This window comes from Cyprinodon tularosa, unplaced genomic scaffold (genome assembly GCF_016077235.1).
Source record: "Cyprinodon tularosa strain WSP-4 unplaced genomic scaffold, ASM1607723v1 ctg546, whole genome shotgun sequence".
In the NCBI taxonomy this organism is placed as follows: domain Eukaryota; kingdom Metazoa; phylum Chordata; class Actinopteri; order Cyprinodontiformes; family Cyprinodontidae; genus Cyprinodon; species Cyprinodon tularosa.
Genome location: NW_024039281.1, coordinates 148,283 through 162,380, shown reverse-complemented (window position 1 = coordinate 162,380; position 14,098 = coordinate 148,283). Strand labels below are relative to the sequence as shown.

At 39.1% G+C, this 14,098-nt stretch overlaps 1 protein-coding gene across 2 annotated transcripts in view; it reads right to left on the bottom strand.

Annotated features, from left to right (window-relative positions):
- The window catches only part of LOC119796383 (cadherin-20-like), a 151,906-nt gene that overhangs the window by 21,904 nt on the left and 115,904 nt on the right, over positions 1–14,098 (bottom strand). For both annotated transcript variants that reach the window (XM_038304893.1, XM_038304892.1), the window contains exons 3-4: positions 9,170–9,464; positions 8,945–9,064 (exon numbers count right to left, since the gene is read on the bottom strand). In XM_038304893.1, coding sequence (XP_038160821.1) covers positions 8,945–9,064; positions 9,170–9,464 — 415 coding nt within the window. The remainder of the gene's footprint in view (positions 1–8,944; positions 9,065–9,169; positions 9,465–14,098) is intronic.

Genomic DNA, 14,098 nt, shown 5'->3' with positions numbered 1-14,098 from the left:
CTGTTTGTTCTTTAATGTTCTCCAATGAACCTCTAAGGCCAGAAACAGAGCAGGTGGTTAAAGAAATCAGATGACATCAAACCTAATTTGAAACACCCTATCAAACTTTCTTGTTTTAGGATAAAAAAATACAAGGGGTGTGAATACTTTTCAAGTATCGCTATTTAAAACTAAAATGTACTTATCAGGTTGTTTTAGGTTTGGACCTCAGAAAACGAACAATATTTTAAAGAGAAACTCTAACAATGATTTTACATTAAACCAGACATTGCTGACCTTCAACTGCTTGCTCTAAAGATATGTGTTCTCTTTTTAACTGACTCCCATCTGCACACTTATTGCATTAGTCTGAAGTTTTGCACAAAACAACTAATATAAAGAAAAGAGGGGGCAGAACCCAGACTGGGTCAGCTGATGCTGTTTCTGCTTCTGTTTTGATCTTTTTTATTATGTTGACACCAATAAAAGCCTTCGAGGCAGCTTTTTTAGTGGAACGAACAAAGCTGATTCATTGCTAAAGAAAAGATGCTTTGTTAATAAGGGAGCTACTGGTAATAAAGGAGAACTAAAGATTTTATAGGTTTGTCAGATTGATTGAAGAAGGGAGTTGGTTTGTTCACACGATGTCACAATTCCAGCTTTTATGTTGCGTAATTCTAAAAATAAGTGTTGTTAATAAATTCGCATTGAACATTTTTTTATGTATTTTATACAAAAATAAAAGAGATTCACAAAAAAAGTCAGTATAACTCACTGTTTACAGAAACTAGCCTTTAGATGGCAAAAAACCCAAAGAGACTTTGTTGGATTTTATGTCCAATCGGTGCGCCGTCGTCTAAAAGCTCTCAGTGACTCTCAATTGTTTTAAACTTAACTGTAAAAATTGCAAACAACTCTTCAGTTTGCATTGTTTTTTTTGTTTTTTTTCTTACATAACCTTCCACTCTTCTTTATCCCTGTTTGTTAGGGGTCTGACCAAAAAGTGGGGGCTCCTCATCAAACCAGGAAATGGGAATACTAAGTGTAAAGGCCTGGTTATCCTCCTGCAGCAGTGTGTTGCAGTCAGCTTGTCATAGATATTTATGATTTATGCCCAATATTGAAGCGTAGTCGACGCTATGTTATTCCATGCCACAACGAGGGACAATCAGGAACTAGCTGTGGGTCTAGATACGGCCGAGGCGGTGAGAAAGTGGGGGCAATTTTGAGCCTGGTCCAACTTTACGCATCGTTTTCCACAATGGCGGGCATAGAAACAAGACAAGCAGGTAAGGTACCAAAAAGGAAATATTTAGAGTGTAGAGCGGATGTAGATTTGACCAACCAGAGGCCTCCTGTCTGCGGTCACCTACAATTTTGGTGAGGTGCAGCAGAGTGTCTATGGAAGGGGCGGAGGCACATTGGGTTCATCGAGACACACGCAGACGACCTGGTTTCTGAGCATAAATCAGCGTTAAGTCACTGGCCTCTAACTGTCTTCTTAGACACCAGCCTTCTAGTCCCCCTCAGAGATTTCTTTATTTTTTATATTTCTTCTAACTCTCTTTATTTATCAATAATTTTTCAAATTCTTATACCAAACAGAAGATGAAGGCAGAACAAAGGAAAGTAACATGTAGGGTGATCTGTGCATTAAAAAAACAAAATTAACACAGATGTTCTATAAATTTTTTCCCATTAGCCCCATAAATACACCATTCTTCCAACATTTTTCTCCCAATTTGTTTTTGGAGCCAGATTTAATACGTCTTTAGCTCTTGCACATGGGACTGCTCTGAAAATCAGTTAAAAGCATCTGCAGTCGGGTTTTCTCTTGCCAGCACTTTTGTGACGGCCTTTTTCCTTGCAGCTAACAGTAATCAAACGGCATTCGTATCAGTTTTTCTCAGACCATTAGGCATAAGTCCAAAGGAACTTTGATGATGGGGAAAGACCAAAACACATCAGTAGAGACTTCTCCTATGGAGTTCTAAAAATCCAGATCTGGTTTTCCCTCAGAGTTTCCTTCACTGCTTAATGTCCATTCTCCTTTTCTGCAATGTCCAGCATATAAACTTAATAGAAATAAATAGTTTTCATGCACATCTTCTTTTTCCTAATAGCATAGAGAAGCTCTTCCGTATTGCAGAACTAGAAGAAACAGACTGTGATCTAACAGGTAGAGCAGCTGTAGATGGATTAGGTCTTAATGCACTTGATCCAGCTTGTTTATGAGGTTTTGGTCAAACACCTTCACAGTGGTGCCCTGCAGATTTACGCTGTCTTTCAGGACACATTGTATATCCAGATGTCCCTCAAGGTTAGACACTTTGTGCTGCAGAGACCACTGGTTCTTCAACAGCTGCACACATTGGTACATCCTATAGCCCAGCATTCTGATTCCACCTCTTTTTTCTGCCCAGCTATCTCTTCTACTCCATCCGTCCTCTCTTTTAGTCTTTGATTTAATAGACCACAGTTAAGTTTAACATCATTTGCCCTATGGTTTTCTTACAAAGGGAGGGTATGATCAGCTGTTTTTGTTCACCTTCCAGCTCCAACCTTGAAATATAACTGATTGATGATTTTAAGTGGTTCAGTTTCACTTTTCTCTTTGATAAAACAATATATTTTTCCCCCACCCATTGTCTGAGGGCTGTCCGTGAGTTTAAGTGGATGGAAATGTGCAAGTTCAGTTTTTTTTAATAATTTATTTATCTTTTTAATATTTCAGCCTGGTACTGTGACTTCTACAGGTGCTGGTCATAAAATTAGAATATCATGAAAAAGTAGATTGATTTCAGTAATTCCATTTAAAAAGTGAAACTTGTATATTATATTCATACATTACATACAAACTCATATATTTCAGATGTTTATTTTGTTTAATTTTGATGATTACAAATGACAACAAATGAAAATCTCAAATTCATCATATCAGAAAATTAGAATATTGTGAAAAGGTTCAAAATTGATGGCCCCTGGTGCCACACTCTAATCAGCTAATTAACTCAAACCACCTGCAAAAGCCTTTAAATGGTCTTTCAGTCTAGTTCTATAGGCTACACAATCATGGGGAAGACTGCTGACTTGACAGTTGTCCAAAAGACGACCATCGACACCTTGCACAAGGAGGGCAAGACACAAAAGGTCATCGCTAAAGAGGCTGGCTGTTCACAGAGCTCAGTGTCCAAGCACATTAATAGAGAGGCGAAGGGAAGGAAAAGATGTGGTCGAAAAAAGTGTACAAGCAAGAGAGATAACCGCACCCTGGAGAGGATTGTGAAACAAAACCCCTTCAAAAATGTGGGGGAGATTCACAAAGAGTGGACTGCAGCTGGAGTGAGTGCTTCAAGAACCACCACACACAGACGTATGAAAGACATGGGTTTCTGCTGTCGCATTCCTTGTGTCAAGCCACTCTTGAACCACAGACAGCGTCAGAAGCGTCTTGCCTGGGCTAAAGAGAAACAGGACTGGACTGCTGGTGAGTGGTCCAAAGTCATGTTCTCTGATGAAAGTAAATTTTGCATTTCCTTTGGAAATCAAGGTCCCAGAGTCTGGAGGAAAAGAAGAGAGGCACTTCATCCACGTTGCTTGAAGTCCAGTGTAAAGTTTCCACAGTCAGTGATGGTTTGGGGTGCCATGTCATCTGCTGGTGTTGGTCCATTGTGTTTTCTGAGGTCCAGGGTCAACGCAGCCACATACCAGGAAGTTTTAGAGCACTTCATGCTTCCTGCAGCTGACCAACTTTTTGGAGATGCAGATTTCATTTTCCAACAGGACTTGGCACCTGCACACAGTGCCAAAGCTACCAGTACCTGGTTGAAGGACCATGGTATCCCTGTTCTTAATTGGCCAGCAAACTCTCCTGACCTTAACCCCATAGAAAATCTATGGGGTATTGTGAAGAAGAAGATGCAATACACCAGACCCAACAATTCAGAAGAGCTAAAAGCCACTATTAGAGCAACCTGGGCTATCATAACACCTGAGCAGTGCCACAGACTGATCGACTCCATGCCACGCCGCATTGCTGCAGTAATACAGGCCAAAGGAGGCCCAACTAAATACTGAGTGCTGTACATGCTCATACTTTTCATGTTCATACTTTTCAGTTGGCCAACATTTCTATAAATCCTTTGTTTTTATTGGTCTTCAGTAATATTCTAATTTTCTGATATGATGAATTTGAGATTTTCATTTGTTGTCATTTGTAATCATCAAAATTAAACAAAATAAACATCTGAAATATATGAGTTTGTATGTAATGTATGAATATAATATACAAGTTTCACTTTTTAAATGGAATTACTGAAATCAATCTACTTTTTCATGATATTCTAATTTTATGACCAGCACCTGTACATTTTTCCTCTTTGTGCACAAGGTGCAGGATTTGGTGCATGTGTGCACCTGGTTCTGGGTTCTGACTTTTGTGTTTCTCAGCGAGGAAGATCTTTGGGTTATGACTTTTGTTCATAAAGTCAGAATCCATTTTTTTCCACATCTCTGCTTTACAGAAGAAGATTTTAACCCCCAGCCTTGATGCTTTTAGGCATCCAGACATGGTGAAAAGTTCAACGTGAGCTTCAGAGTGGAGAAGAAAAAACATTTAAGTGACCTCGAACTTGGCATGGCTGTTGTTGCCAGGCACACTGGTGTTAGTATAACTGTGGATCTGCAGTCTGTCAGTGTCAGGTGTACCATGTCAAACACCTTGTTGACGTCAGAGAAAATTCACAGATCAGTTTAAGATGTTAGAAAATAGAAACACACCCAGATATCAACTTATCTGTAGGAAATCTTCTCTGTACAAAAAAAGATGTTGTTTTGAACAGAAGACCAAACTATTTGCCACATCTGTCGTTCAGAACAGGAAACCAAATCAGACAATAATGGGTGCAAAAAAAAACATTGGTTTCCATTTCAGCTGCAACTGAATCTAGTTTTAAAAAAAGATCCATGCTGCCATGTTTCAAACGTTTCTGGCACAATATTCCCCTCTTAGTAACTGATCATTGTTTAAACCTGGATACTGTTGCTGAACCTGTCCAGCCTTGTCTGGCTAAAGATTTTAATGCCAAATGTCACAAAGCTCAAGTCATAGAGCACCTTTCAGGTGCAGCTGACATTTGCAGCTACCCTGTGATGGCGTTATGTCAGTTTGAATCTAATCCATGGAGAATAAGGGCAGTTCAAATGGGATCCAACACACTGTTATCTACCACAATGGACCTAATAAACTAGTTAGGAGGTGTCAATATTTTTCATTTGCTGGAGCTCTTGGCTTTAGTCATGTCTATTATTGGGATATGGATTTATTTAGCTAAATGGTAACGAGATATTTATTTATCAAACAGCCTTGATCTGCCAGTTGATTCATTCTCAAACTCATCTTTCTGTTTCTCCAAAGGTTTTAATTGTCTTTTTTTAATCATTGCTAGAGCCCAAAGTCTATAATAGTTTTTCGTTTCTCTTTTGTGATCATTTCAAAGCTTCTGCTTGTCTTTGCCAGGTCCCTCCCTCCCTCAGGCTTCTCCTATCATAGATGCAGGCCAGCTGACAGCTTTGCTAGGACCCGGGACATCACAGTTTTTTTGGGCCCTCCCTCTACACCTGCAAATAAAATATTTTTCACACAAATATTTTTTGAAAAATTACTTCTGCCTATATTTTTAATGGTCAGAGAGTCAATTTTGGGGCCCCCCTCTGTCCTGGCCCTGGGACAATTGACCCGTTTGTCCCCCTCTGTCGGCCGGCGTCCTTAGATGAGTTATATTTTCATACATAGTCTAGAAACAAGCTGACATCACTGAGAAAGACTCCTGGAATGGGTAGAAAATCTTCAGAAAAAACTGAGCAAAGTCTGTTTTGTTGGTTGGCATGACCCTAAAGACCGAGGCTGTGTCTGAATTTCTCCCTTAACCACTATAAAGGGCACTATATAGTGATTAGGCAACTTTAGATGAGTGTCTGAATGTCTAATGCCGGGGTACCCAATTAAAAATCAGCGGGGTCAGAATAAAGAAAATCAACTACCAGTAAAGGTCCGGAGACATTTATGATTATAATCTGTTACTTTAAACAGAATTTAACACTGAAAAAAATTAGGTTTTTATGCATCCATGTTACATTGAATTTTTAAATACAAAAATATATTAAAAAAATAAAATTTTTCCATTTTAAAATCTAAAGTGTTTTTTTTTTAAGTAGAATCATTCAGTTTGATATAAAGACAATTTCCTGATTTAAATGTTTTATTAAAAACTGAACTGACAATGCCATTTGGCAGCCATATTACTGTCCCTGTTATTTTCAGGTAACTTTTTAAATCAGAGGGCCCACAAAGCATGCAGCTGCTTCAGGCTTAGAAAGATCTACTTATGTTAACGAAAAACGGTAGTTTTATAAGAATAATGAGATTTGACATCATCCTGAAGGATTAACTTGGCTGTTATTAAAACTAAAAATTAATACCCAAATAAAAAACATAATAAAACATGTCTCGGATGAGAATAACACCTCTAAAGGCTATACATCAATTACAAGCTCAAAGTTTTTTCAGGCAGCCTCTTTCCACGCTACAAACTGCCTTCTGTCCTCATTATCAACAGGAAAGTCACACTTTTAAGCCTAACACGTCTTCTTTGTCAGCTGCCATGAGTGAGTTTTTAGATGTGGCAAAATGCAACAAAGCAACGTGATGGGTAGTTTCATAGCAACAACAGGAGCCATGCTGAGCTCCCCACACTTTGAGCTGGTTGGTTTACACAGGGGAATAAAGTGAGGAGTGAAACTGCACTGGAGCTAATTCAGCTTGGATCAGGGAAAGAAAGGAGGAAGAAACAGCAAACCAGTCAAAAAGATCTGTCAATTTTACTAAGAGATAAAACTACGTTGGTGACTTCAGAAAGTTTACATAATGATTAAAGAAAAAAAATAAGACAGGTTTTTAAAATGTGAAGAAAATATTAAAGGGTCTTAGAAATTAAAACCGAGTTTCCATTGTCATAGATGAATAACGATAATTCAGTGGGTGCAGAGAAGTTCAAACCCCATCAACACATCCTTTTTCTGCAAATCTCACAATTCTAAACTTCCACCATAAAATGGGCAAATCCAAACAAAGCCCCAAGCTGACATAAACTTGGGGATGTTGCATTATTTGGTTCTGGTCTGTATTTTTGTCACGCCCCGAAATTTACATTGGGTCCCTCCGCACCTGCTGGCTCCCTGCCCTCGTCTGCCGGGGTTCTCAGACCAGCCTTGGAGCTGAAGGACCGCTTCGAGTGGCCGGTGTGTTTCAACTACGTGCTGCACTGAAGTCGACTGAAATCCATTTTTCATTTTTTAGGTATGAAAAGTAGGACATTTCTGAGAAAAAGAGGTCGTCTGGTCTCCCTACCATATAAACAATTTGATGTTTCAGTGACTGAGTGCTTGTTGCTGTGATGAGTCTTTGCTCAGCAGCTTCGCTCGTCGTAAACCAACCAATCAGAGCACAGCTCATCTAAATATTCATGAGCATACCATAAAAGAATGTCATTTCATTCTGGGGCTTTTAACCAGGCTTGCATTAGGGCTCATAGAACAGCAAATCATTCTATGACCCCTTTAAGAGATTCAAAAACATGTTTTTTCCTTGTACTGTGAAATATATGTTAAAACTAACTAAAGAGAGCCAGAGCTTGTAGAGAGGTTATAACTGAGCAGAGTGAGCAAATTATTTAAAGCTATCACTTAGGAGAAAGAGAAAGAACCATTTCTCATTAATACCAAAAAACTTGGACAAAAGGGGCATTACAAAAAACAGGCATTTCTCCAAAGCTGGCAGAGAGAAGTTTGGAAATGTTCAGACAGGCTGCCAAGAGAAAAAACAGAGACACTGAAGAACCTGCAAGAGTACCAGCTCTGTTTGTTCTTCATGACTATACTCTGATTAAGCTTCGCTTTACTGGTGCAGCTCTAATGGTGAGCATTCATCGAAAAGGTGTCCAACATCTCATCTTGAAAGCTTGTGCATTTTGATGTCAGATGCTATGGATGCTCAACATTCTATTTGCAGAGCTGCTTTGTTCTTTTCCTTGTAATCTAGAGAGCGACTTGACTTTCCAAGGCAGCTCATGGATCAGCTTCTCCAACTGGTTGATGCTTCCAGCTTTCAAGGTTCAGATTTCCCTACTCCGTTGTGTGACACTATGGATACTGGACAATTGGCCTCGACGCTTGAAACGTTATAAGACTCTAGAAGCTCCTCGGTGCCGTCTCCTATAGACTTTGCATGTAAACCAAACGCCCTGATGCTCAAAATCCATTTTTTGTGTGACCACACCCAAAAATATGCTAAAGCTAAATTAAACTGCATTGACGGTGCAATGGTTGAATAATGAAGTTGTTTCATTGCTCACCTCTTGGTTTTATTCAAATGTGGATTTAGTTAATCTGAAATAATGCGTTTCTTTTTTTTTTTCAAACGGAGCAACAAACATGATTTTAAAATGCTAAGCTTAGCTAATTTTTTTTGGACAATTTGATCCACCGGTGTACAAATATAGATTGAGTGCTTTTTAACTCTTTTTTACAAAAGATGTAAATACACAGTATGAGGTGTGGGTGTAAAAATAAATAAACGTTTTCTTCTATTCTTTTTAAACAAACGTTTAAAAAAAGGGTCTGTATTATTTCTATTTCTACTGTTATTTCATTTAATGCTATACAGATTATTTATTTTTTTCCACACAGATTACTCTTTAAACAAAAGGAAACTCCTACCCTGTGACATAAACTACTCTCTACAGATCATATGTAAACATCAGTCTGCAACTGTAGTCAACTTATAATTTTAACTGGTGTGTTTTAAACCTCAAGTTTTCAACATAAAAGTTAAAAACTCTGCTGGTTGTAGCTGCAGTGGTCACTCTGAAAGCACCATAGGAGGTTTGCAGCATGTCTCCAACCTTACCGCTCTTTGCGTCCACAGAGAAGTATGGCTGCCCCATCAGGATACTGTAGACGACACGAGCACTGTTTCCATATGTGGGATCATCAGCGTCTGTAGCTGTGAGCTGGATGACAGACGTTCCTGGATAACAACAGCAGCAAATGTTCAGAGAAAACACAAGTTTGGGGGTTATTTACAGTAGCTGGGATGGAAATCAAGCTGACATGATTTTTCCCTTTAGCTTACCTATTCTAGACATTTCTGGAACGGTCGCCTGGTACGGACCATCCAGGAACTTGGGCTCGTTGTCGTTAATGTCCTGGATCTTTACAATGAATTCGGATTCGGGTTCCAGAGGTCTGTCTGTGAGGCGGTTCCGGGCCTGGGCACGGAGAAGGTACTGGGACTTCACTTCCCTATCCAACCTCTGGATGGCATGGATGTCTCCAGTGCTGTCGTCAATGGTGAAGGTGGAACCGGCACCCTCGCCTGTCAAGATGTACTTGATGGAACCATCACCTTTATCCATGTCAGAGTGCAGCTGAAGGAAACACAATTAAAAAAGCACTCTGAGATTATGAAGCTTATCTCATAATCGGTCTGCATAAAAAAATCAACAAGTTTGCCTCTAAATTCAGCCACTGCTCAGTATTTTTGTCGCCAACATGTTTTTCGAGGGCAGTCAAATGGGTCACATCTCCCTGTTTTACAACAATACAGCTGCCTTGCACTCCTAAAAAACATGCAGATAAGACAACCAAATAACTTTCCAGGCCAAATGAGCCTTATGATGTTAGTCCAAGTTAACATGTGCCTCTGTCCCTGAAGAGCAAACTGATGGGAGGAAAAAAAAAAGGCCTGCAGAGATAAACATGAGCTGATTTAAACAGAAAATAATCAACAGCTATTTGTGAAAATGCAGGCTTATCACTATTATCAGCAGGACATCAGTATTAGCTGATAAAAGCTTTCAAATTAACATTGGAGCTGGACCAGATTGGACCGTGGTATTTAGATAAAGTCAGATTGAAGCTGCACAAGTTTATTTTAATACTAAGTTTGAGGAAAATCATTAAACTATTGATAGATGGTTGACGATAAACAGGTAGGTGAAGTAAAGCTCACAAAGTTTTTTTTAAATACTACATTAGTTTTTTAACTTACTAATAACATTTTAAACTAAACTTAAAAGATGCAGAAATCCTCACAAGCATTGATAGCACCTTGGGTCAGTAGGTGGCGATAATCTCATATTACTGCCAGGATTAAACAGAGATGCAGAACTTGGTCAGTGGTTTTCCATCGGGATTAACTACAAAACCACACAATAATTGTGTAAAATTAACTCTTTATTGTAATTAATATGAGTTCTATTGAAAAAAGTTGAGTTACGTAATAAAATTCTGATAATATTGGAACCAAATTTAGCTATCGATAGCATTGTTAATGGCAGTAATTACACACATTTGTTTTTGCATCTTAACCTACAAAATACAACAAAGACCATAAAGCACCGGCTATATAAAGCCAATACAGTCAGCTTTTTGTTATTTATTGCAGCAGGAAAACTTTAAATGTTTTTAATTGATCTCAAATGTGAAATCGAAAGAGTTCGAAACACTCCGATAGCATTCGGAGGCATTAGATCTTTACCAGATGCAAAACCTTTAGGATGTAGAACTGCAGATTCTCAGATTTCCATGTCGGTTCTGCAGCTCTCTGATCATCTTGAGTCAATATGGACCAAAAGACTTAGGGCCCATTCACACCTTGCCGATTTAGCAAGCGTATGCCCTACCTGCCACAATCTTCTAAAATGCTGGCTTGCGCAGAATGTTCCATGTATTTTGTTAAATTTTGGGCGTATACATACTGTATTCATATTGAGTCCAGAACTTATGTCCAATAACAGCCTAAATTATGCATAATGCATGGCAGAGTAATGCCCATGATGTAATGCACAAACCAGTTTCCTGAGGGGAGCAGCAATGCGCCCGGAGGCTCCCTGTCTATATAAAAAGATTTCTTTTATTGCTGTATTGACCTAGCTGCTGTTTACTGCCCGCTCCAAAAAAAAAAGAAGAAAAAAGAAAGAGGAAAAAGAAAGACAGAAGGTTTGTGGTTGCAGCAGATTCAGCATCATGTCTGCTAGGAAGTTTGTTGGTGGTGGACGTGAACGCAGGGAGGATCCATCACTCACCTTCTCGCTCACCCTATGATGGGGATGAAGTCTGGAGAACTGACAGTTTCCTCCTGTGAACCCCCCTTTATGCCAAAACGCCAATATGCCAGTAAACAGTAGCTGTAAGTTAGAAACGCGTTCAGCGGTCATCTGGAACACGTAAAATACGTTGATAAGCGTTGGAGATAAGTTCCACGACTTATGAGTACCTTACACTTAACGTATGTCAACGATCAGATAACTTATCTGTAACTTATGGCCCATGTATGGCATACGCTGGCATACGTCTTGACGTACTTGCCGCATATCGACGTGCGCCAGCGTACTTCAGCCGCACTTATGCCGGTGTTTTTGCCAGATTTTTAATGTCAGGCTGGTTTAAATCGTCAAGGTGTGACAGGGGCTTTAGACACTTGGTTGAATATATGCCTTTCAGGAACAATTAACATGATGTAAAATATTAGTCAATCCAGTGGGCTTGTGAGCAACTGACCAATCAGCAATCTCCCTTTCTACATTCACTTCACCTCATTTCCCTGCAAAACCATTGTTGTGTTTTGTATTGCAAATTGTTGGCATTTTTCTGCAAAATCATAGAAAATAGTTGAATGTCATCAGTGGGGAGCAAACAAATCTGAGATCTTGCTAACCTGGAGAAAATATATTCCATTCTCATAAACTAAAAGGAGACTGGTTAAAGATAAATAAAGGCCTGCAACCAACCTCATGAGAGCTAAGTGATCTTTAGGCTGTATGAGATGAACTGTAGAATAAACCTTCCCTTATTTCTCAGTTAAGTGATGTGTACAGTACATACTTTGTTTTCAATTTGTACAGTTTCTTAGCGAAGCAGTAGTTTTACAGCCTGATTAGATACGTGATAAAAACTTGGATCAGATTTTTAAAAGCTTGTTTATGTGCTAAAATAAGACATTACTCAGTTTCATTTGCAATGGCAAAATGTGACCAAATCAGCTCTTCTACTTGAAACTTAAATTCTTCCACTGGATGTGCGAAATGTGAGCTTTTTGTGTCACTTGTCCGTGGAAGTCTTGAAATACAGTAACTCCACTGAACGGATGTATTTTTAATTACCTAATGCAGGGATTCCCAAACATTTCAGCCTCTGGCCACAAAAAAAAAAAACAAAAAAAAAACACCAACGCAACAGACTGTTGACCGCTAATAAATGATATGAAGTTATTTCACTCTATATTTATTTGTACATGTGTAATAATTATATACGTTTTACCACTCAGAAAGTGTAAAACTCTGCCCAGCAGCAAATGTTGCCCCAAATTGTGACTTGCACCTTTAGCTAAAACTCGCACATTATCTAGATCATAACGATGTTTTTACGATTTTTTCCCCTTAGCATGAGGTGCACCTTTGGTAACTATTTCCTTTAAGTCTTAGACTTGGACAACTTTTAATGTAATTTTGTATAGAAAGAGTGTACACAAAACGAAATTTCCTTTTGTACAGCTTTCATGACACATTCCTTTTCTTAATGTGCAGCAATCCCTTCATAAGTTCATAAGTAAGGCAAGGCGTGTGTCTGCAGCCTCTGGTGTTTGTTCTGCTCTGTCCTTCATTCACACTTCATTCTTCTTCTTTGATCAGCGGATTGAGACCTTTTTTAATGTTTTTGTCTTCAGTATAATACTTCAGGACCCTTTATGTTCGATGTTGAAGCTGTCAATATTTACTGCTGCCATCCTCTGGTTTAGAGGGGAACTGTGTTTTTCACCAAATCATGTTTAAAAAAAATCCTTTAAAAAATCCTTGCATCCAGATCATAATCTCGATCAAAACCAACATTTAATGTTTTTTTCCCTTAATTAGAGGTGCACCTCTTGTAAAAATGATATTAAATTATTTTAGAGCACTCAGATTCACTGTCCCCACCATGACAACTATATTTAGCTCACCTTGGGTTACAACTGGAAGGAGCCATCTTCAATAAAGCCTGAATATAAATTTAGCTCAATCTGCTGCTTTCAAGATGTACCTAATAAAAAGGCAAGTGAGCCTTTATTTTACAATTTATTTGTATATTATTTGAAAAGTTTTGATGTTTTCATATCAGTAGTTTGCATTATTGTTAAACAATGCAGCCTGTCATTTGCTTTCTCAGCTATACACTGTCTTTTCTTGCTAAATACAGTAAATCAAAACTCTTTGGAAGCAAAACTGCTCTATATGACAGAAAATGTTACATTTCTGTAACACCTCCTGTTGGTAAGGTAAATAAACTATGAACCTGGTGGTGGTCACATGCATATCTTTAATCCTTTAACAGGCAGCAGACCTGTAATCACAGCTCGCTGCCTGTTTGTTGCTGTGGACCCATTGGTGCAATCAGATGCCTTTTGTGCCCTCTAAGTGCAAATGCCAGCCTGTTGATGTGCAATCAGCCTTTACTTTGTACTAAGAGGGTCTCTGTGTATGATGACGAGTTCTTATCGCCATCAGGTTGGCAGAGTGAAATTCAATGCCTCCATTGGTATCAGTGCTGTATATAATCAACAGGCGTGAGCGGCGAGCACACAGGCTCAGCACTCTATCTGAAAACACACTGCTTTCAAGACGCTGGCTTTGGCCTTTCATCATCCGTGGCCTCTGAAAGAAGTGACCGAGACGGGCCGTGAAACAGCTCCTTGTTGTCGGGCAGTGGATGCTTCAGCAGCCCTCTTTACAAAACCTATCACTCCCTAACAGCAGACAATGCTGCCTTTCCTTTATGTTTTGGTTCACATGCTTACCTGCCCTCCAACCTGCAAATCCATCAGGCTTAGGCAGATTTCTGAAATCAAAACAGCATCATGGCTTTCAGACTTGTTCTTTATGTTGATGCATCTCAAACCAAAGCCTTTCCCTCTATACCTCCTTTGAAAACTCATGGTCAATTACCTGCTTCATTTCCAGAACCCTATAGGCTTTCAACAACAACACGGAGGTGGACTGAGAACAGGAGAGGCTCTACCATCTTT